The following is a 24,656-nucleotide window of genomic DNA, read 5'->3' as shown; positions in this document are numbered from 1 at the left end:
GGAGGACCACTGTTGTTCTTAATATACGTAAACGACATGTCATCTGCTGTTGTGACTGCAATCTGTTTCTGTTCGCGGATGACTCTGCTCTCCTAGTCTCAGGCAGAGACTGCATTGCAGGTTGAAAAGGCCCTTAACTGTGAACTAAACATGATCTGCACCTGGCTCAATGACAACAGACTCTCAATTCACCTAGGTAAAACTGAATGTATCCTCTTTGTATCTAGGAGAAGTTCTTTGCTAAGAAACTTAGCAAAGTTGAGAACTTCACAATTAAAGTAGGTGACACTGTGATAGCAAGAAAAACCCACATCTGCTACCTGGGTTGCATCCTGGAGGCTAACCTATCCAGTGAAAAAATGACTACCGAGGTAATCAATAAAGTCATCCAACAAATTCGTTTCTTGCAAAGAGCCCCGCTGATCAATATTAAATCTCGAAAGACCCTGGGAGGTGCTCTTATTGGGCCCCTCATTGATTACGGAGTCCTTGTCTGGTATCGCGATGCCCGGGTAAAGCTCCAAACAGCCCAGCACAAACTAATCAGGGTCGTGCTTGGTCTTCCTCCTCGTGCCCACCTTACTGATCATCACCACGAAAGCGTGGGGTGGCTCAAAGTAGCTGACAGAGTACAGCATCTTGCAATGGGCCTGGTGTACAAGTTACACTACACCTCCAAGATACCCATGTACCTGACAAACTACTTCTTAAAGGTCAAGGATGTTCACGATCACAACACCAGAGGCAGCTCCACAAATCATCATCAGCGTAAATGTAACACTAAACAAGGCTCTAATTCGTTCTCCTGCTATACCACCAACATGTGGAACGCCCTTCAGCAAGCCTTAAAGGAGAGCAAAGCCTCCTTCAAAATTGGTATGAAAAGTCTACCTTATGCTTTTTCTGCTTTAGAAATTGATGTTATTCTAGATTAAGTACTATGTTCTATCCGTCTGTCTTTCAATGTTATATGAGATACTTAAAGTGTGGTTCCTGTGGAAATAAGCCGTAGTGCTTTCTAGGATCTCCTTTTAGTTGACCTTGTACCAGTGATTTGTACTGTCATGAAACTGTACTTTTTTCTATCGCAAACTTATAATAAATTCTTCAATCAATCAATCAAAATGCACAAAGTAGGCCTACGTGGCCCAAGCCAGTCCTGCATGCAGGGTTCTAGTTCTATCCACATATGCCCTAATTTGTTGTATGACAAATATCTAACAGCTGATCGTAAAGCTTTCATGATGCAATGTGTTGTTGTGATCTTGTCACTGAACAATTGAGATGACCAAGCTGAAATATGTATTAAGCTACACTTTGCGTACCCTGAGCAACCTGAGCAAGCTTTTTTATCATCCATTGAAATGTTTCCTTTAATATTGTGCAAAAAATATTTTTTTCTTCTCCTCTCTGTAAAAAGTCTTCTGAGCAAGATGCTGCAGAAAGAGGACGTTTTCCAACTTTGTTTGTCTATTTATAGTCATTTATATTCTCATAATGTGGTTGTAAAGCTTAACAATGTTACATGAAATAAAGATTATATTTTTATTTCAACAATAGCCTATATCTGATTTCCTATTATAATGTCATGCATGCCATGTGGTCTCCTCTTAATCACCACAGGTAATGGCCATCATGAGTAAAAAAAATATTATATAATAGGCTATAGACTAATTCTATATACAAATATGAATCTAATGCCTGAGATGGGAAAACATGTTTTTTTTTCTGCAAGTTAAATGTGTCCTTAATGTTGTGGGGTCGGGTATTCAGAAAAGTAATTAATTTCGATACATTTTTCCGAAGTCCAAATCGTACCGGTTTGGCGGAATGACTCGTACTTGTGCAGTCCAGTCGGGCATGGGGGCTGGTTCTCAAGACAACTTGAAGTTCATATTAATCACCACTAGGGCGCAGTGAGTGTCAAGAAAAGTGGGGTAGGCTTGTGTCTTCTATACTACTATTTTAAATTGAGGGGCAATTAAAAGTAGGATGAGTGTTGTGATATACTTTTTTTTAAATATAGGTTTAAATGGCTCCATATTAATATTAGTAATCATTGCTAAGTTTGTACAGTAGAGGTCTCCTTGCCTCCCCAGCTCTTTAGTAAGCAGAAAATACAAGATAGGCTACATGATGGGATCGATTGGGAGAGATGTAAATAGTATTATAGGCCTACACAAGGAAATTATACAAATAAATCAGCAGGCCAAATTGGAACTGGGACACTATCAATTTGAAGCTGATAAATAGGTAGGCCTACTCTCTCCTAACTGGCTGAAATTGGCAACATTTAGGCCTGAAAATGTATTTTCTGTTTATTAAAGGGCTGGAATAGACAAGGAGACATCATATTATTCAATACACACCCACTGAATAAACCCCAGAATATAGACTATTACTTAGTCTAGAAAAAAAGTCATTCACAGTAGCTGACAGAGTACAGCATCTTGCAATGGGACATACCCACCTGACAAAATACTTCCTACACGTCAAGGATGTCCACAATGATCACAACACTAAAAAAAGGCTCTAATTCATTCTGCTGCTATACCACCAACATCATGTGGAACGCCCTATACGCACTTTACGCAGGCCTTAAAGGAGTGCAAATCCATATTCTATAAACTAAGCCCATACCTACCTCCCCCTTTCCTTTGTAAATCTCCTATTTCACTTTATTAATATTATTTCTTTTCCCCTTATTTTAATGCAAATTACTGTGTTCTATCCGTCTGTCTTTCAATGTTATATGAGTCCTATGCAAACTTCTAATAAATTATTCAACCAATCAATCAAGTTTGGGGTGAACTACTCCTTTAAAGCAGCTACACACTGTACAGCTTCTTCTTTTTTTCCCCATTTTCTTTTGCTATAGGCCTACAGGCTGAGTTAACTTTTCTAAAATAATTCTGTTCTCATAGTCAGTTTAATCTTTATAGGTGAGAGCCTGAGGGGTTTGAAATGTCAATTTAGCTATAGCATAGCCTGCCTGGGGGTAAAGTGTGTGTGTGTGTGTGTGTGTGTGTGTGTGTGTGTGTGTGTGTGTGTGTGTGTGTGTGTGTGTGTGTGTGTGTGTGTGTGTGTGTGTGTGTGTGTGCGTGCGTGCGCGTGCGTGTGCGACTGTGCGCGCGCGCCTGCGAGCGTAAATCTGTGTTAATTTACTCAGTCAGTGAGTCAGGATTAAATGTCTGCACCTCCAGATGTTTATAGCTGTGTAGTAGAGGCTGTATTGTACCCTGCCCGCCGTTCCCCATCTGGGCTGCGTGGAACTCGTCAGTCTCCGTCTGTCACAAGCTGGAAGCAGGCAAGGCTCCCACAAAACTGACGTGTTTTGCGCATTTCCTGCACCAAGAGAGACAGTGAGAGGGAGAGGGAGAGAGAGAGAGAGAGAGAGAGAGAGAGAGAGAGAGAGAGAGAGAGAGAGAGAGAGACTGTGCGTGAGTGGTGTTGGGGGAGGCAGGCAGAGGAGGTAGGGTCCACAACCACCACAGGAAGTAAAGATCAACAACAGTGGATGAAACAAGGCGGAGGAGGAACGAACCAGAGCCGTAACGGCGACCGAACCGTCAATAATAGCGTTCCGTTACTATACCGTACCTCCAGAGCCAGAGCCTGCTGCCTGGCTGCGGCGGGTTGTTCGCTGGTTGTTCGCCGCTATACAAGCTGCTCTTCATGCGCAGCGCAGCGGGCTACTTTGCAGAAACATCCCGAATGCGGCGCGGCGGAGCGGAGCCTCCCACTCTCTCCCACCCAGCGGTGCAGAACACTGCTTGCCTTCTACAGACAGACAGAGCCCTATAACTAACGGAGTTGTTTTTCTGCTTCGGGGGTCAAAACCATGACTCACCGATTTTGTTTTGGGCTTTACGTGTCTATGTGTGCGTATGGTTCTGTTTTGACAAGCTGTTGACTGCACGTTATGTTTCTTTGATGCACTTCACTTCCAAACCAAGGCTCCTACAGTATGCTACGGGGCTGGTACAATTTACTGTTTATTTCGTGTTGTGTTCGTTGTCCGACTCCATATAGAAATATGGCTTTAAATTATTAGACTGGCGTGACGTTAGACAAGGCCATAGAAGCATTGCTTGTCTGGACCGTTACATTTTCTAATTGGTTGCTGTGTGTGTGACCGAGCAGAATTAGGACCGCATTTTGTCCATTCTATTAAACTGGAAGGGACCACAGAACGTTGTTCCATCATATCTGGACAGCTGTGTCCGCATCATCACCGCCATGGTGGTGTTCAACGGGCTGCTGAAAATCAAGGTCTGCGAGGCGTTGGACCTGAAGCCGACGGCCTGGTCCCTCCGACATGCCGTCGGTCCGAAGACGCAGACGTTCCTGCTGGACACGTACATAGCGCTGAACGTGGACGACTCCAGGGTGGGACAGACGTGCACAAAGCAGAAGACCAACAGCCCAGCGTGGAACGACGAGTTCACCACGGAGGTCTACGACGGCAGGAAAATCGAACTGTCTGTGTTCCACGACGCGCCCATAGGATACGACGACTTCGTGGCCAACTGTATCATCCAGTTTGAAGATATCCTGCACAATGGCAGCAAACACTTCGAAGACTGGGTAAGCAGTTAGTAGCCTAATAAAGTAGGCTAATAAATTAAAAATGCTACTATATCGCAGGACTGTTAGGCCTACTATTCTTCACTTCCACCACAATTCTATTCTGTTCCAGTAAGGCCTGCTAGCTACACACACACACACACGCACGCACGCACGCACACTCAGCGCACACACGTTTGGAGAGGGCTATAATGAAGGGATGTTAGGAGGAGGAGAATTGGAAGAGTATAGAAATAGGGTCTGTGTGTGCAAGAATGTGCTTGTCCACACTTGCACAATGACATACAATAGAATACACTACAGAAAGTATTGTAAAAGTACTACAGCTGATGGCTTAGCTCAAGCCTCCACTTGGTCATGAAAGCTGCACATTTAAATTGATGCACATATACAGTATACAGCACTTAACATACATTCAAATGTGGGATATTTTAGCTGAATAGCAAGTGTACGCCAATGGACTTTTCAGTAAGCCTTGACAAGCCATGGGGAGCCTGATCTCCTGTAGCGGCTTGAAGTGCATCACCCAGCCATGATTTACAAGTACACCCCCACTGTCCCTTTGGAGCGATGGCTAAGATATTGGACTTTCGCGTGGGAGGCCCGGGTTCGAAGCCTGGGTGGGGAGGTCCGATTCACCTCCGTTACACATGTGTTGTATATACTGTAGTGTACATACATGGTGGCCGTGGCGTAAATCTAGACGGTGCAGAGGGTGTATCTGAAGGACCTGGTGGTTTGCATACATTTTGCATAAATACCCTTCAACTTCCATTGCAGTGCAGAATACATTATTATTGTGATTATTATTATTGTTGTTGTTGATGGCTTGTAACACTAATAATATTTTCTATTATTTCTACAACCACAGTAGAAAGGTATGGTCTATTGCACGGCACACCACGCAAAGTAATATTTCCGGGCAGGATGCAGTGGTTGTAACACAACCAGGATTGTAGGATTACCTATTTGAAGCCAGTTATAAATCTATGCAAGTGGATGTTCATCCCCTACTCAAATCAATCAAATTACTTCCTTGAAAATCTGATTTGGAAAATGGTCAGCAGTAGCATCAATTACCTATACATTGAGTCAAAGTCAGTATGCTAAACATGCAAGACAAACATTATTTATGGTCCTTTAGAAATGTCATTATAATCTCTCTGGAAAATAGCCACCAGGTCCTTAGGTTCAACTTCTCAGATAGGGCTTCTCTGACATCACTTTCTTAGCTCCACCATCGGGAGAGAGCAAACGCAGCACAACAATATGTCGGTCAGTTCAACAATCTCTTTGATACGATCAGGTTGGATGTAAGGAGAAATTCAGCTCCTATGGGTTGTCTCTTTTCATTAGGCCCCAAATATTTGCCCTTTAGTGTACATATACCGTTACTTCGTGTCCATTGTGCTGCCGATAAACATTAGCATTTAGCATGGCTACATACTTAGAGAATGTAACTTTTTTTTGTTATACTTTATTGTCAAAAACATGTAACACATTTTCACAAAATAATTAAATCATATTATCATTACATGTTATCACATGTTATACATTAGAGAATGTAACTTTAATAACTATATTGCACTGACTCTGGTGTGGTCTGCTACCACACTAGACTAATCTGTGACTTCTTCACGTCTGATTTCACCTGTGGACGGAACACACGCACGCACGCGCGCGCGCGCACACACACACACACACACACACACACACACACACACACACACACACACACACACACACACACACACACACACACACACACACACACACACACAGGAGCCGCATGTGGAAGCACCTGAAGTAGACACTTTGAATACATTATTGATGAGGCCATCAGGTCCATTAACGATAGAAAGAGAGAGCATAAGACTGAGTGAGAGGAAAGATGAATTGTTAAGGCCTCTGCAGTCTGCATGGTAGCTGGTTGGAAGGTAGTCTGATATCAGATATTATAGCCTATTATCTAAAAAAGGTTTAGTTTACTGGAAAATACCATAATATGTAATATCCATAATGTTATAATGCCTAAATCTAAATGCCAAATTATGAGATTGAATTGAAAATTGAATTCTTAATGCCCGTTTTTGTGGTCGTGTCAAATGCCTAGTAACCATGCTGATGAAGAAGAGAGTGTGAGAAAAAAAAGGGCAGCTCCCAATGTGTTCCCCTTGCCATAAATCTGTCAAGACTGCACTGTGGGATAGCCTATTCTTGGGCTTGTTATGGTAGCAAAGACAGGCATGTCTGGGCTTTGATTGTTTTGAAAGTCTGTTTATGTGTATTCCATTCTTGTCCATTGATGTGGGATGACATTAAAGATAAAAAGGAAACTCAGGTGCCTCTGCCAGGCAGTCAAGGTTCTAATTAGAGGAGGCTGGGTATTATATTAATATTATTATATTGTAATAGATGTTTTATGGTTTTGGATGTCGTAATATCATGATATGGCAGTGTTGTCTTTTCCTGGTATGTCTTTTCCTGGTATGTTAAGTGATGGAAATCTCTTAACTTGGAATACCTGACTGTTCTAGGTGTTCTTTTATTATTATTATTACCGGTATACTGTGTCCACCTGTTTCCTCGGGAATTTAATGTAGAATTAGGTGTGGGACACATCTGGATATTATTAATATTATAGAGGCTAGTACTGCTTTGGCTGATTATGATTACGTCACACTCAGCTCGACTGCGACGCAGCTGAAACCAGAACTGCTGCCCACCTTCTGCGCAATGCACGATGGGACACTGGAAACTTGTGGATAGGCATCACTGATTATTATTTATTAAAAATCTAATTTGAAAATATTTTGTGAAATCACCGATAGTTATCCCCACAATGTCAATTCAATATCGATACTGAGGTATCTGGTAAAAAATATTATGATATTGAGTTATTTGGTCAAAAATATTATGATATTCGATTTGATTGTGTCCACATTGCTAGGCCAAATCAGCAATTGCCAGACATTATGGATATCATATTGTACAGTGACCTGTACATAATCCCAAGTATTTACGAAAACATCAGCATGCAGAGCGCAATGTAAATCATTCTGCTGAGGTCTTCTCAAAAGTAGACAAATCTCAGCTAGGACTGGCTAATGAAATTCGCCACCTTTATTACTGCACTGCTTATTAATACTTTGTCGTTTGGTACCTCATTTTGATAACTACATAGCTACAGCCTGATTTATACTCGATAGTATCAAGGCTAGATGCCAAATGCACAATGCAGAAGTATGCAAAAGTAGTGCACATACAATAATACAGTATGCAAAAAAGTAATTGCTACCAAAAACAGTAGGGCAATCACAATGCATTTAATCCATATAGCATTCAGAAATACAATACAAGAATTACAGGTAGTTGTCTAATAACAGCTTGGCAACAGCTGATTGAGCTGGATCTTTTTTTTCTAGCTATTTCAAGGAGGAACCCCTACTCAGCCATAATAGAATTTAAATCATATCTGTATTAATGTTTAATACAGGGCGGGGTCATCATAAACTGCATACCTAGCTTAGCTAACTAACAATCCATAGCTAAAGATTGGATCTTGTTTTAATGGAAGCTAGAAGTCTTCTACTACAGACCATCTACAAAACAGCATTGTGTCCCAATGAACAGTGCTGAAAATAACAACAACAAAATGGGCCAACAGCCAAACTTAATTACCGTAAGGATAGTGAGGGAGACAATATAGTGGTGGCCCCTTTTTTACCCTGCATCAATGGGTGTTGGAGGTGTTGAACAGAGTTAAGATGCATAAAATCCCAGTGTAAATACACAAATCCATATAATCTTTCATCTTTAATCCATATACAAATGACTGATTATTGATTAAGTCGTTTTCATTTTATTAGCCAGATAAAATAAGCCATGAAACACATTTCTTCAAACTATGGTTGACACTAAAATGTGTTGTAGGTTATGAATGTACGCCAGAGTCCTGCAACGGGCCGAGTACCTGCGTTTGACAGGTGAAAACATACTGTATGTTCTCATCATAGCGTTTATGTAAATACTGTATTTGCGTCGCAAACACTGAGGACGGCGTGCAGGGACGATCGTGTGCGATGCCCGATGCCATTTGGAAGCACGCGGCTGTTAGCTATTTTCTTTACTGCATGTAATCATGGGTAGACGGGCGGGCGACCATTTTTTGGCGGGCGGGGCGGATCTGGTTTTGATTTTTATATAATCACGAGTAACGGGTCGGTCCGTGGATCTGATTAATGACGAGTGGGGCGGTTGTGGGTTGTCAAAATTTTACCCGTGCAGGACTCTGATGTACGCCCCAAGGTGATAAACTACACCAAGTAGTCAGTTTGGTGCCTGACTTAACTTAACCAATCTCACCTGCTCTCTTTGTTGTTTATGGATTTGTCCTGTGTGTCAATTTGCCTTTCATCTTCCCATTCTGCTCCTGTCCTCCACTCTCCTTTAATCTTCTCACCACTCTTTGACTCTGGGGACATGCAGTTGTTGTTTCTTAGACACAATGTACATACAGTCATTTGTTCAGCAACAGCACAAATCTGATAGTCAAGAGGTAGTAAGTGAAATTAATCAAAACAATCTCTGTTAAACAATAAACTTTTAACAGAAAGTTCTTCCTCACCGTTACAATTAGACCTACCTAAGGAAAGCAAAAGCTAAAAAACTACCAGGTGTGTGTGTGTGTGTGTGTGTGTGTGTGTGTGTGTGTGTGTGTTTGTGTGTGTGTGTGTGTGTGTGTGTGTGTGTGTGTGTGTGTGTGTGTGTGTGTGTGTGTGTGTGTGTGTGTGTGTGTGTGTGTGTGCCAGTTTGACTGTGTTCTTTCATTAGAGTTTGACTGGCTAGGCCGGTATAATCTCTTAGTAAGTGGTGACTTGACAGGCCCTGTTCGGGCATGTAGAATACTGTCAGCTTTCTCTACAATATCCACGCAGCATAGAAACTAATGCTATGGTGTTTGAGATGGCAGCCACAGGGCGCTCGGGTGGCACAGTGTTACAGTCACTGCCCACCACCAGAGGTTGTGGGTCCGAATCCACCCCGCCTACATGTACTCCTACCTGTCAGCGGGGAGTGTTTGGTGGGAGGATTAGGACGAAAGCTCTACGTCCTCCTGGTGGGGGCTCCTCACTGGCAGGTGAGTCAGTAGGATACAACAGCAGTGACAACACAGAAATGTTTGTTTTATATTCTTTAATTACTATCTATGAACCCTTGTTGTAAAAAAAACAAAGTTGTCCTTTAAGGCAAGCTTGTCTGCACCGCTCACTTCAAACTGGTTTTGATTTTTACAATTACGCCCAAGTACATGCTGATAGGGGGAAAGGAATCAAGTCACGTGAGTGTGTTTCAGGCGCAAGCAAAGGTACTTCTTGCATGGACTTGGCTCCTTTTTGTGGCTCGGGAGCTTAAAAAACGAATCCCTGTTCTATAAATTTTTTTAAATGCAATTGTGCCACAATAACCAAGTAAGATACTGTATCCACTATCCATTGGCCAATCATACGGTTCACTGCAGCTCAACAGTCAGTGTGAGGGAGGGGTGGTCAGGAGATGTCTGTGAACTCTGCGTTTAAAGGCTTGAAGGCCATTGTCTGTGATAAGATCAAACACATGCTCTGGTAGGCTGTTCCACACCCGGACAGCAGTGAGGAGAAAGGTTCTGACCAGTCAGTGTGTGACTGTGCGTGTATTGATACATGGGAGGCTGAGAGCATGTTCTGGCGTGGCTGTGCAAAGGCGTGTGATTCACCGTCTGACCTTTGGTGGAGGACCCTTATCTGATAACAAAAACAAAAACAGAAGAGGCTATTGGAGAACCTGATTTGGATAGGGACACATGATCTGATGCAGGACAATATCACTATGACAGAAAGAGACAAGATTACCTTATCTTAATCTGATATTCAACCATAGTTCTGCCCTAGGAGGAAAATACTAGTCCCACAGACTCGATTCTGATACCTTGTTGTTTGCACCTCCAAGACAAGGGTGGACTTTGCCATGCCCCCAAATACCTTTATGCATGTCTCAAATAATATCAGGCATGTTTCATTTTCATCATCCGTATATAAAGCAAATGAAGAAATCCACTACCGATGATAAAAGCAGTGTCAAATTTATGGCATACTGTATGTCAAGATTAACCGATCCTGCCAACAGTGGCTTCATTTTGGCCTTGTTAGAACTTGTCATCAGAGAGAGAGAGAGAGAGAGGAGAGAGATAGACAGAGAAACAGATTGTTTGTCTTGGCGCAACACTTCAAGAAGATGCGGGTGTCTGAGTGAGAGGGTCTGACTGTGAGGAGAATCGTCTGAGCAGGCAGTGTGTGGTCTCTCTCTACTGTAGTCCCAGTCCTCCAATGGGCCACAATAGCTCTCCTAGTCCCTATAGCTAATGCTCACTTATCTGATAGAAATGTTATTAAAGCTGCCATTGTCTATCGCAAAGAGTTTCTATCATAAGTTCTGTCAATTTTATGAAGAGAGATGAGTGTACATGTTTTGCAGAGGAGGGGGTGGGGGTCTCACTTCAAACTGGGTTTGATTCTTAGAACAGTATCACATGATCGATAACAAATAATAACTAGAAGCAGTGCTCTTCCGAGCACAGGTCTCCACCAGGCCACACAAATCAGCCTGTTATAGCGCCACCATGAGGCTGATTTAAAAAATGTGGGGCAGAGGTTCTGAATTAGCATCCAGGGAGTGTGTGTGCTCAGTTTGGCAGCGATCGGGCCAACGGCGCCGGAGATTAGCTGGTAACAACCAGGCCACACAAATCGGCCTGTTATAGCGCCACCATGAGGCTGATTTGAAAAATGTGGGGCAGAGGTTCTAGATTGGCATCCAGGGAGTGTGTGTGCTCAGTTTGGCAGCGATCGGGCCAACGGTGACTGAGATTAGCTGCTCACAAACTGCGAGGACGCACGGACGCACGCACGCACGCACGGACGGACGGACGCACGGACGGACGGACGGACGCACGGACGCACGGACGGACGGACGGACGGAGGGGAAAACATACTCTCCCTCAGCCTTCGGCTGGTGGAGACAACTATGTGGTTTGTGTTTGTGTTTGGAGAGCAATTGGATAGAAAAGAGCAAATTAATAAGGTAGTATAGGATCTATACACAGTCAACGTTTTAATTTCAGAGTGTACCAGTAAGACTCCCTAATCGGGAGATAAGTGACCATCAGGTCGGCAACCTCATGGTGGCGCTAGAAGAGGGGCATGTGAGAAATGAGGGGCGGAGGTTGTGGTTTGCCAGCCAAGGAGTGTGTGTGTGCAACATTTGGCATGGATAGGGGCAATGGTGCCGGAGATAAGAGTAGGGCCAAAAGTGTGACGTGACGTGACGTGACGGACGGACGGACGGACGGACGGACTGACTGACTGACTGACTGACTGACTGACTGACTGACTGACTGACTGACTGACTGACTGACTGACTGACTGACTGACTGGCTGGCTGGCTGGCTGGCTGGCTGGCTGGCTGGCTGGCTGGCGGTGGAGCTTTTCATAGTAACGTGCGACCTGACGGTCGCAACAAATGGACCGTTAAGGTTAGGGTGTTATTGTAGACAAACTGAAAAGAGTGAGTGTGAGAGATATTAATTCCTGCAACGCATTTGTACACTACAGCTCATTTATCCTGCAACCGATCAATGATCATCACTGACAACCACAAAAGTGTGATCACAGGCATATGTATTCAGTCTTGAATTTTGTTTTTAATATAACCCTGTTCTCAATACAGTTGTTAGGGCACCTATAAGAGCCTAAAGTCTGTCTGAAGGTAATCTCAAACCACTGAACTGATACAGTTTACAGTAGTTGGTAAATATCTTGTGCACACAGTGCCAGTAGTCCCCCCCTTTTATGTATTATTTAATACATAAATAAATAAATGCCCGGCGTTGCCCGCACAACGTGTGACATCTTTAAAGGGAAATGTCATCACTGGAAGAAGCTGCACTCAAAATAAACAATATGTGTTTCTGGGAAACTATATTACGGTATATTACCAGTAAGACTCCCTAATCGGGAGATAAGCGACCGCTTTGAGTGATTTTAGGCTAAAATCTGTAGGAGAAGTGTCCAAAAATCGGCCTGATGGCGGCGCTAGAAGAGGGCCATGTGAGAAATGAGTGGAGGTTGTGAGTTGCCATCCAAGGAGTGTGTGTGCAAAGTTTGGCATGGATAGGGGCAATGGTGCCGGAGATAGAGTAGGGCAAAAGTGTGATATGACAGACAGACGGAAAGACAGACGGATGGACAGACAGACAGCCGGTAGAGCTTTTCATAGTAACTTGCGACCTTACGGTCGCTCACCGCTCAAGGTGATTTCTTTTTTCTTTTTTGGCCACGGACCCCCATCTGAACATCTTTTGGGCCAGGGTCCCCAGGCCAGAACTAAAATGTGGTTAAAGTGATTAATATGATTGTGATTCTATATTAACTAATATAAGGCATGTTTTCACTACAGTTCCGGAATTTTTCCTGCAAAATAATTAGCATAATCATTTTCAACTTGCCGGGAGTTTTGTTTTTTGGGTGTTTTCACATAAGCAAAAATGCTGGCATAGCAATAAAATACATCGTTTTCACTAAACCATTGTCGCGGTATGAAAGACTTTGAAAGTCTGTGTTGCCAGACTTTGCGAGAGAAATAAGCAACCAGATGTACGAAAATAAGCCCCAAAAAGTGATATTATCTAGGCCACACGAGCAATTTAAAACTATAAGCATCGCCACATCAGCTACTTCACAATTACCGATCTAAAAGATCACAACAAATAAAACGCAACCAGAAACGATCAATATATACAAGCAACTTTACGGAAATCAAGACCATAGTCGCTTATAATTAGCAGACATGGCAACGGCCATCCATCCATCCATACATCCATCAACTGCACCAGTGCGCACCACACTGTCTGGCTGCTTGCTCGAGCAGCAGCGAGTCGTTGTCTGTCTCTCTTTTTCTCTCTCACCAATGGATTTAACAAGTTACAAGAAATATTCTTCATGAAACAACACATATCATGTGAACTTTATGTGTCACATAAGAAAGGATTGCTTATGCAACGTGTTGCACATGTGGGATTGTGGGCTTGTAGATTAGCTGTTTTTTCTTCACGTGTCACCGTAAACGATGGATGATGACCAGACTCGTACGACGCTTTCTGCTCAGCTCAGCAAAACACTTTTAATCACACAACGACGAGAAACTATTAACTAATGATGCAGCTCTTTGAGTTGGTAGCTTCCAACTTTCATCACAGCATAGGCCTAATGAGCGCATTGCGTCCCAATCAGACAAGACATAGGCTATAGAATAAAATAAGTTTGAACCATGAAATGATCTTGCAAGAGATTGTATTTCTCAGCACCCGCGGCCGTAGGCTGGAGAAAGAAATAGACTTCTGTCTTCTGTGTTTGCCTTAATATAGGCCTACATTCGAATGCAATATGGATTCTCTAGCCTAATAATTAATCCCTTTATGCAAGGTGAAGCTTTCAGTCCCAATTACAATGCTTTAACTGTTAATATTGGCTCCTTGCATGCACCTGCTTGTCCGAAAAAAGTAAAAATCACGGTATGCCGTTTTCACTGTGGGGAAATTTGTATTCTCCCAGTACTTTGAGCAAAAAATACTAGGTATTTTCCCGTCAAATTTTGGACCCCAAAACTAACGGAAGACAAAATAAGTGGCCGTTTTCACATGGCGTGAATTTCAAAATTGCCGTCATTTTGGAAAAAACTTCCAGAAGTTTGACTCAGTGAAAACGGGGCTTTAGTTGGGGAACATAGAACCACTGCAGTAAAGAATTGTCATTGTACTGTAAACTACGGTTGATTTTATATGATTTAAACTCAGATTTGTTGTTCGCAATGTAGTGTTATCAATATACTGTAGCATCCCCTGAATGCAGCAATAGTGAGTTTGCTGTGTCCTGTCTGGTTATTTTGTGTCTGAAACGCAGGATGTGTAGCGTTCAAAATCATTAAGCCACAAGAGCACTCCAAACGGAAATGACGTCATCCCAAAATGTTTTTCCCCATTCATTCACTTCCAGGTTACTGGATTTGGAAAAATCCATTCAGGTCGGATTCTTTTCCCAGATTGTGTCTTTTCCTACGGACCTAAGGAATGCATTATCCCGGATACATTTCTATTTCTTAAAGAGAAGATCATCTGTGTGGCCATGTGGTCTTTGTTTACATACTGGCACATTGCTGTGCCTTACTGTTGGCATAGCCTACCTGCCAGTGTGTACCATACCTGCCAATGTGTTAAAATGCACTTATAGTATGCCCATTGCCCATGACTAAATGTAATTATAAAAAGAAGAGTATACAGCAGGGGTCTTCAACAGGGGGTCTGGGACCCATAGGGGGTCCTCAGAGTTACTACAGGGGTTCTTTGTGTGATAGAAACTTTTTTTCCTGAGAACTTTAGCCAAAAATAGCAGATCTACAAGCTCATAACGCCTCACGCTGCGAGGCGTTGTGAGCTTGTAGATCGGCTATTTTAGGCGAAGGGGTTTAGTGTAGAGGGGAAAAAGAACAGACGTAGAAGTACAGAGTGAAAGGTCAAGTTTATATAAGTATTGATGGTTCAAGTGGTTAAATATCTAAAAATACAAATTGACATGAATCCAAAATACACTGATTGTGCTGTCAAATGATGAAACTATATGGAATCTACGAACAGGTTGTGGGGGTTCCCTGCTATATCTCTCTCTCAACTAAGGGGTCCTTGGCCTGAAAACGTTGAAGACCCCTGGTATACAGTAAATAAACCAGAAGGCTCATAGGTACTGTGTGTGTCCGTGTGTGTGTGTGTCCGTGTGTGTGTGTGTGTGTGTGTGTGTGTGTGTGTGTGTGTGTGTGTGTGTGTGCGTGTGTGCGTGTGTGCGTGCGTGCGTGCGTGCGTGCGTGCGTGTGTCCGTGTGTGTCCCCGTGTGTAAAACCATGGTAACATGACCCATCAGTCTTTGAGGTATTGGCCAGGCCTGACACTGTTCCTCCTGTCTCTCCATCTCGGGGGGGGGGGTAAGGAAGCAGAAACAAGAAGTGCAAATACTATCTAAAATGGAAAATAATTAACACATTCCGTGCCCAAGGACGGAGATCTAGATAGATAGATAGATAGATAGATACCTTTATTATCCCAAGGGGGAAATTTAGTTGTCCAGTTGTAGCACAGCAGTATACAGTTATTTACAAAGTTACAGAGAAGTAGGAAAAAAAGATAAGAGTAAAAACAAGAGCAGTACAGTACCAAAAAAGTATATATAGACATAAAGTGTCTTACAAAAAGAGACCAAAGCAGTCAATGCTAGTTAGTGCAACAAGTATCTCACTGTCATTGTTAAACAAGACACATACTCAGAAACTACCAACACAACCTAATAGTGCAATGTCGAAAAACAGTGCGAAAAAAACAACAGAAACAGCTCAGAGCAGAAGAAACTAGGCAGCGTGTCACCGCAAGACGCACATGAGCACTCTCCCTGGAAGGTCCTTAGAGGTCAAAGTCAATACAGCAATAGTTCCAACTTAATAGTGCAAAGTAAAAAAAAACAGTGCGAAAAAACAAAACAATAACAGCTCAGAGAAGAAGAAACTAGGAAGCATGTCACCGCAAGACGCACATGAGCACTTTCCCTGGAAGGTCCTTAGAGGTCAAAGTCAATACAGCAATAGTTCCGTCAGTCTAAGTTAGGAAGGAAGTCCTTTTCATTCGTCCGTTATGTGTCTCGTTGTACAGCTTAAGGGCAGCCGGTACAAAAGATTTTCCTAATCTCTCGCATCTTCGTCCTGGGTAGGCAAAGCGGTCGTTTCCTCTCTTACTCCAGTAGCTGGTGATCTCAAGATGGAGGGGGTGGGAGGAGTTCTCCAAGATGGAGTCCAGCTTCCTCGCTGATCGCACCCTGGTTACTTCCTCCACCCCCTGCAGAGAGGACCCAACGACAGAGCCTGCTTTCCTCACCAGTCTGTTTAGGTTTAACGTGTCACCTGCTCTGTTATTGCCACCCCAGCATGTTATACCAAAGAAGAGGACACTTGCCATGACAGACTGGTAGAACATCTGTAACATCCTTTTGCACACACCAAACGATCTCAGTCTTCTCAGGAGGAACAGCCTGCTTTTCCCCTTGCTGTGAATCGCCTGCGCGTTGTCCGACCAGTCCAGTGAACTATTCAGGTGTACTCCGAGGAATTTGTAGTTATCCACGAACTCAACCACCTCTCCGTTAATGGTGCTTGGCACCGGGGGGACTCTCTTGGAAGTACGGAAGTCCACCACCATCTCCTTGGTCTTGCTTGAGTTGAGCCTGAGATGGTTAGCCTCGCTCCACTGCACAAAGTCCCTAACCACACCATCGTGCTCAGCCGTGTTGTCACCCGAGATCTTGCTGACCACCACAGTATCATCTGAGAACTTCTGCAGATGACAGGTCTTGGAATTGAAGCGGAAGTCCGATGTATAGAGAGTGAACAGGAAGGGTGAGAGCACAGTTCCCTGAGGGGCCCCCGTGTTGCTCACCAGCACATCAGACCGACAGCTCTGCAGTCTCACAAACTGTGGTCTTTCTGAAAGGTAGTCTGTGATCCATGCCACAAAGCCCTTGTCCACCCCCATCAGCGCAAGCTTCTCCGCAAGCAGAGCCGGTTGGATAGTGTTGAAAGCACTGGAGAAGTCAAAAAACATAATTCTGACCGTGCTGCCCAGATCTTCCAGGTGGGTGAAAGCCTTGTGGAGCATGTAGGTGATGGCATCATCAACTCCAATGTCAGCCTGGTAGGCAAACTGAAGGGGGTCCTGGTGATCACTGACCGCCGGTCTCAGTTGTTTTAGAACCAGCCGTTCAAAGGCCTTCATGACCTGTGATGTCAGGGCGTCTGTAGTCATTGAGGACCGAGGGACGGGTCTTCTTAGGCACTGGTACAATGCAGGAGGACTTCCACAGCTGTGGTACCTTCCCCGTCCTCAGGGAGAGGTTGAAGAGATGCGTAAAGGGGACAGCGAGCTGCTCTGCGCAAACCTTAAGCACCTTAGAGTTGATGTTATCAGGTCCCGCTGCTTTCCTGGTGTTGACTTTTCCGAGTTGGCGCCTCACTTGCTCGGTGGTGAGAATCAGGGGAGGTGAAGGAGCAGGGGGAGGGACAGGAACAGGAGAGGGGGGTGCGGGGCGGGAGGGGGGATGCGGGGTGGGTTGGGGGGGAGAAGGTGCAGGGGAGGAAACAGGGCGGCAACCGAGGTCACCGTTTGACCCAGCAGCTGCTTGTTGAACACTAACAGGAGCTCCGTCGAACCGATTGAAAAATCGGTTCATCTCGTTTGCTAGCTCCTCCGTGCCTGGCACAGAAGAGGTGGCAGAGCCGTACCCCGTGATCTTCCTGAAACCCCCCCACACTTGTCTCGTGTTGTTCTCCTGTAGACAGTTCTCTAGCTTAGCTTTGTAGCTCCCTTTTGCCTGGGCCTTGACTGTATTAAGCTCCTCCACCACCACCCTCACGCCCTCCAAGTCTCCTGCATGGAACAGATCCCTTTACAGATCTCAGTTTTGATTAAATTTGTGGTTCCGTGCCGAGGTCTGAGATCTCCGTCTTGATATCTTTTTAATGCAAGCGTATTAATATCGCCGTTCGCTACTGTAAGAGTAGCCAGGACAACTCAAAGACCTGAAGTCTTTGTTAAACCTATACTGTGTAAGTTGCTCAACTAGTGGTCAATAGCGGTATAGCAAACCGCGGTCGCGTCTGCTTTTTTCGGCCGTTTTTCGCCGCGGACCGGGCCTCAGACCACCGCGTCAGACCACCGCGTGGTTCCCGTGCGTTCAGGCATTCCGGAGAAACGGACTCCTTCACCCGAGTATATGTTGTTGTTATGTTGTTGAGGCAAGCTACTTCCTGAGAAGTCAGCAAGATGCGCTGTGATTGGCCGGCAGTGTATAATCGACGCTGTGATTGGCCGGTAGTGTATGATGACGTAATTTTGCCGCGAAATCCGGACCCCGGACAGAATCGTAGAAAACATATTTACAGAAGGCTTTAGGGGCTGAAATTCACGGAGTGGGTGTTCTAAAACTTTAGCGATGTAATAGTTAGGACAACTTTAAGATTTGTTTTATAAAAAAAGTTACATGATGGTATAACTTTAAATTTCAACGTTTTCCACCTCTCACAATAATTCAGCAAGATTCATTCCTGTTTCTCCTTTCTTTCTTTCTTTTTGTTCCAGCACATTGCACTATGTACATACAATATACATTATCTGTAAGAAGGCTTCCTATTATCTCCCACATTAAGGTTAAGCCAGATTACTAGGGCAAACCCTCAACGTCCAACAATGTGTCAACCACAGCCCGTTTATACAAATAATATGTTATGAAAAGTATCATTTGCCCAGAGTCCGGTTCAGCCTGGATCAGGACTCCAAGATCTAGACTAGAGTGTTGATCCTTGGACCTGGAGGGACAATGGGCGTAACCTGTAGAGACATCATAGATTTATGATAGCCCGACTGCCTCTCAAGCAGTATCAAAGGGGTACCGGTAAGTCTTAATCCTGTGTATACAAGGACTACACATGATAAATTAAGCCTGCAACTGACAGGCTTCCAAGTGGAGTGTCGTCACCTTTTCTGAGGTTAATACAGAGTAATGCATTCTAGTATATTTCATTCAATGTATGATTTAAAAATATATATTTTCTATTTTTTATACATATTTAATTAGACTCAAAGTGGGTGGACCACCCACTTCACACGTTTTAGAGACACGGCCGGGTCGTGTTCCCAAAGAGTTGCTAAGCACCTCTCTCAGCGTAATCACCGCTGTGGGAAAAGGACTGTGCAACCAACACAGTAAAGCAAGGGTCTTCAACAGGGGGTCCGGGACCCCTAGGGGGTCTTAAGAGTTACTATAGGGGGTCGTCCAAATCTTTGTGTGGTAGAAACCTTTTTCTTTTTTTTTATATTAACCACTTGAACCCTAGCGTCCATATTCTGAGAACTTTAGCCAAAAATAGCAGTTCTACAATACAATCTCACAACGCTGCGAGGCGTTGTGAGCTTGTAGATCAGCTAGTTTTGGCAAAGAGCTTTGGTATTCTAGGGGGGAAAAAGAGACGACTAATTACAGAGTGAAAGGTCAAATGTATTAAGTATTGACAGTTCAAGTGGTTAAATATCTGAAAACACAAATTGAATTTGACATGAATCCAAAATACACTGATGATTGTGCTGTCAAATGATGAAACTATATGGAATCTATGAAAAGGTTGTGGGGGTCCCCGCTTCATCTCTCTCTCAACTAAGGGGTCCTTGGCCTGAAAACGTTGAAGACCCCTGCAGTAAAGTCCTCAGTGTTTATTTATAAATTTGTACACTTTCAACAATTGTAATGAATGAATGACTAATGAATGAGGATTTTACTGTGAATAGACAGGCCTACTGTACACGCAGTATTGGCTCCTTCTACCTCTTTTACCCTCCCCCTCATATTGTCCCTTTCTTTCCTCGTCTCCCGCTTTCAGCTTTGTGTTAGAGCAGCGACGACAGAAACATGAAATAAGTGAATGCACAGGTGTCGAAGGCAGCGTAACTGAGAAATGGTTGTAGTTAGGATACCATCTGACAGTTTCTATCTGGGTCAGTGACTTGGTTTGGGCTGAGTGAGATTTACTGTAGCTGTATTCATCTGCACATGATGCCATATCTCCAGCTCTCATTTAACGTGTGATGCTCTCATACTGTACAGCAGTGGTTCCCAAACATTTTAGCCCGAGACCCAAAAGAGAAATCAGACATTTGCTAGGGACCCAAACTAGTGATAACAGCAGATCTACAAGCTCACAAGGTGTCGTTTCACGCCGCGTTGTGAGCTTGTAGATCGTCAATTTTTACTACTTCTTAAACATTTGTTTTATATTTTATGGAATTTATTCGATATTTCTTTTAAAATAGCAGAAAATAGCATTTCTGCGAGGCGTTGTGTGCTGATATTTTCTTGTGTGATGAAGCAGGGCTTTACTATACAAAAAAAAAAAAAACGCAATAATTTGAAACTTTCTGCCCGACAGTGTCAAATTATTACATCGCCTTAGCGAGTGAGCGTAATTATTTGAGCTAATGAGCATAATTATTTCCATTCTGAATAAAAACAGGCGTATGAAATGAACAGAAATGTCATGTTTCCATCTTTATTTTATTTCATTGTCATTCAAGCTCTTAACCATTTTCAACTTCGCATTGTGGCGTGCCGTGAGCTTGTAGATCCGCTCTTTTCACCCAATGTTTCCCCTAGAATAGGGACGCTAGGGTTCACATTAAATTCCTCATTACAATGACATTTGTATTTAGCTGGAAAGTGTCTCTATGTCAAGGTGGCCGAGCCTGCACTGTTGGGAACCCTGGGGGTGCAGGTTGAAATAAATCAGCAGGTTTATAAAACCAGTAATCTAGTATTTTCCATCTTGCATCATAGTGTGTCAACAGCGTAAACTGACAACATACTGTAAGGCTTATCGCATTAGTGTACCAGGAGAGTGTGGTGTTGGAAGTGTGATGATGACGATGCTCTGCGGTTGGTTTGTGGTTGGTAGAGAGAGAGACGACGATTGCGGTTCAACTGCTTAAGGTGGAAGTCACTAATGTGACAGCTGTAGAAACCAAGAAACAGACAACATACAGCACAGATACATCATGTGCACCCATCTCTGCAGTACTGTCATCCCAGGAATTAACTAGACCTGCACTCTGTCAAGGTGCAAACTTGCGCCTTGTGCACAAGTAGGCCATGTATGGCCTACTTGTGCGCCAGCAGAACGCGCCATGTGGTGTGCTCACTACTGGCATCACCACTGCCAATGCCAGGGACATCACCACTGGCATCACCAGGAATGCTGGTCCCTCATTGCTTGTTAATGATGATGTTGCCAGAAATGCCTGATTGGGCTAAGGGCTTAAACACCCACAGCTACCTACTGTACCTACCTACAGTACCTACCTACCTACCTACAGTACCTACATACGCAGCCGAACGCAGTACTTGCACGCTCTGCTCGCGCAAGTAATTTAGAAACACCCCCCTGAGAGACTAGGAATTGATCTACGCAATGGTAAAGGTAGCCATTCGTGGTGTTGGCATCCATTATGGTTGGAAGGTTCGTTTTTCCTTCCAGCTCCGTCCTGCATTCTCTGGTCCACCTCAGGTTCATACTGTATGTGCGAGTGTGAACTCTTCTACAACTGCGGAGGAACACTGGACTCCTCTTGACCCTATTTCCCTGCGGGCCATACTGGAGGGGCGCACCACATGTCCTCCCTGCGGGCCCGAAGGAAACAAGGGCAGGGCGGTGTGTGTGTGTGTCCGTGTGTGTGTGTGTGTGTGTGTGTGTGTGTGTCCGTGTGTGTGCGTGCATCTAAAAATAGGGGCGGTGTGTTTGAGTCACACGGTAGGCCCTACTTCCTGTTTTCACTCTCCAAGTTTACTTCCCAGAGAAAGAGGGGGAAGAGGGATAAAGACAGGGGCAGACCACTCTCTATAGGTGCCCACCACCACCACAGCTCGTGTTTTCATCCACCGCACTCCCCACCGTCCTGTCTGTGTCGTCGCAGAGTTATTTAAGGAATGTCTGATGAAGAGCTGCCAGCGAAAAAGGCTGCCCTCCCCTTGCTCTTCTTATCAGTATCGCTTAGTAGAAACAAGGCGTTGTCATAAAGCCATGTGAAAGAGAATCAAATTCACTCCCAGGACATTGTGATTATGTGGTCAGCAGTTCAGTGGTTGTGCTCTCCGGGCGGTCCTCTTGTCTAGCAGGCTATATCTTTATGGAGATCCTCAATTCCTCATGTTCCCTCCCATCCCTGCGTTGTGCGTGCTGTCCTAATCAGATCTATTCTGTAGGCTACTGTAAAAATCGGATGATGGATGTTGATTCTGAAGCGGTTTCAGACAAATTGCTAACAAAAGGTAAACTTGAGATATGTAGCCGTTTTATTATTCAACCGATTAAAAAAAACAAATATCATTATTAAAATCTGTGGTGGTGAACGGACGAGCAAACTGAAATAGCAAATCTACAACAAGCTCATAACGCCGGGCTCACGTTGTGAGGTGTTGTGAGCTTGTAGATCTGATATTTTTTGACATGTATACAGTTGTATCCTCATTACTTCAAAACAGCCCTTTTGCAGAATTTAACTTTTTTAATCACTTAGGGTGCAAACTGTCACGCTCAAGCAAGGAACATGCCTGGGTATGCCCATGGGGTTCAACAGGAGCTCAGTTCAGATGCATCCGTGCGCCCAGCCGTGTGTCCTTTGTGCATGAAACGCTTTTGCCTGAAAATGAAACAAAAAGTAATTTGTTGTAGCTTAAAGCAATCTTACAATTACACTGTGAGCATTGCTTTGGAGTTTTGAAAATTTAGTTTATACATTTATTTTTAACAAAAACAAAAATGATTCCTGTATTCAAGGCTTCACAGGGTGAATAGTAACTGATGGGGGAAACAAAGGTATTTGGGGGGGTAAAGTACACTTTTAAAGGTGTCATGTCATGTCCTGAAGATTTACATTATAATACAGTAGGTCACATGGTTTTTGTAGAAACGGTTTGAAAACAGGGCAGAGCCGGGACAATATCACAAATTGATTTGACGTTTATTCTGGCAGCGCAACAGACCGCCTCAACATAAAAGTATTTTATTACTAAATCTGTGTATATAAAAATGATATTACCTGTCTCCGATATCTTAGTTTTAGCAACATTTCAAGTAGTTAGTCCATGTCAAGTAGTTAGTTAATGCCTATTTGTTGAAATGGTCTGAGTGCCACCGGAGCACTCAGACCGCCGGCTTGATGCCTGGATGCAAGGAGGAGAGGCTATAATGCGGCAGCGCCACTTTTAGCCTCCCGTTCTACAAGCTCAAGATGTGCAACTTCACCTCCCAGTTCTCCGGAGGGGGGGGGGCTCTCCATTCCGACATGTCGCCACTCCGACATTGACTTCTTATTGTCGGAGTGGCAACACTTCCATAGAGGTTAGGTTTAGGGACCGGGTTAGGGTTAGGTATAGGGTTAGTGTCGGAAAGGAGACATGTCGGAATGGAGACATGTCGGAATGGAGAGAGATGCAATCGTTCTCCGGTGGTCCCCGACCAACGGGGTCGCACCGGACCCCGGCTACGCTCCCCGCGGATCCCCGGGGGGAAACCTGAAATGTGGCGCTGCCGCATTTCTGGCCATAAGCGAGACACATATGAAGGCAGCCCAACGTTTGCCCTCTCCTCCCTGGGTTGAATCCAAGCTTCAAGCCGGGCACTCGGCAGACCTCCAGGGACAATGCTGATTTTCATAATTTCAACAAATAGGCATTAATTAACTACTTGACATGAGCAATGTTGCTAAAACTAAGATATCTGAGAGGTAATATATTTTTTATACACACAGTATATATATTTTTTTATTTAGTAACCAGTAAGACTCCCTAATCGGGAGATAAGCGACCGTAGGTCGCTTATCTCCACAAATAGGGCAAAAATGTGTTTTTCCAAAATCTTCCTGATCCATGTTGATGACATGAGTGTAGACATGCTGTGTAGTGATTTTCGTGATTTTAGGGCAAAATCTGTAGGAGCAGTGTCCAAAAATGTGTTTTTAAAAATCGGCCTGAAGGTGGCGCTATATGGGACAGATTCATGGTGATGGGATGAGTGTAGACATACTGTGTATCGATTTGCGTGATTTTAGGGCAAAAACTGTAGGAGCAGTGTCCAAAAATGTGTTTTAAAAATCGGCCTCATGGTGGCGCTAGAAGAGGGCCATGTGAGAAATGAGGGGTGGGGTGTCCGCGTTGCCTTGGCGGACGAATAGGTACCGGCCCCGGCTCTCCCGGACCCTCCTAGCCCGAGTTACGGCATTTTATGTGAGCTGCAGTGGAGGGGGTCCTCCACTGGGGGCGCCACCACTTTTGCATCCGTTCTGGAGCACCAGGAGTCGGTGGTCCCCGGGAATTCCCCGTGAGCAGCCCCGTTGGGGTGGT

The 24,656-nt window shown here is 44.1% G+C and overlaps 1 protein-coding gene across 1 annotated transcript in view; it reads left to right on the top strand.

Annotated features, from left to right (window-relative positions):
* Positions 1-4,199: 4,199 nt before the first annotated feature.
* Positions 4,200-24,656, top strand: part of LOC308297267 (protein kinase C epsilon type-like) — a gene marked incomplete at its 3' end in the record, with an annotated part of 93,105 nt that continues 72,648 nt past the window's right edge. Inside the window, exon 1 of the mRNA XM_080740682.1 lies at positions 4,200-4,587. Within this exon, the coding sequence (XP_080596808.1) occupies positions 4,240-4,587 (348 nt within the window). The 5' untranslated portion in view covers positions 4,200-4,239. The remainder of the gene's footprint in view (positions 4,588-24,656) is intronic.

Source organism: Nannobrachium achirus, assembly GCF_963921795.1.
Source record: "Nannobrachium achirus genome assembly, chromosome: 13".
Lineage (NCBI taxonomy): Eukaryota > Metazoa > Chordata > Actinopteri > Myctophiformes > Myctophidae > Nannobrachium > Nannobrachium achirus.
Note: the sequence above shows the minus strand (reverse complement) of the source record. Positions and strands in the feature narration are given on the sequence as shown.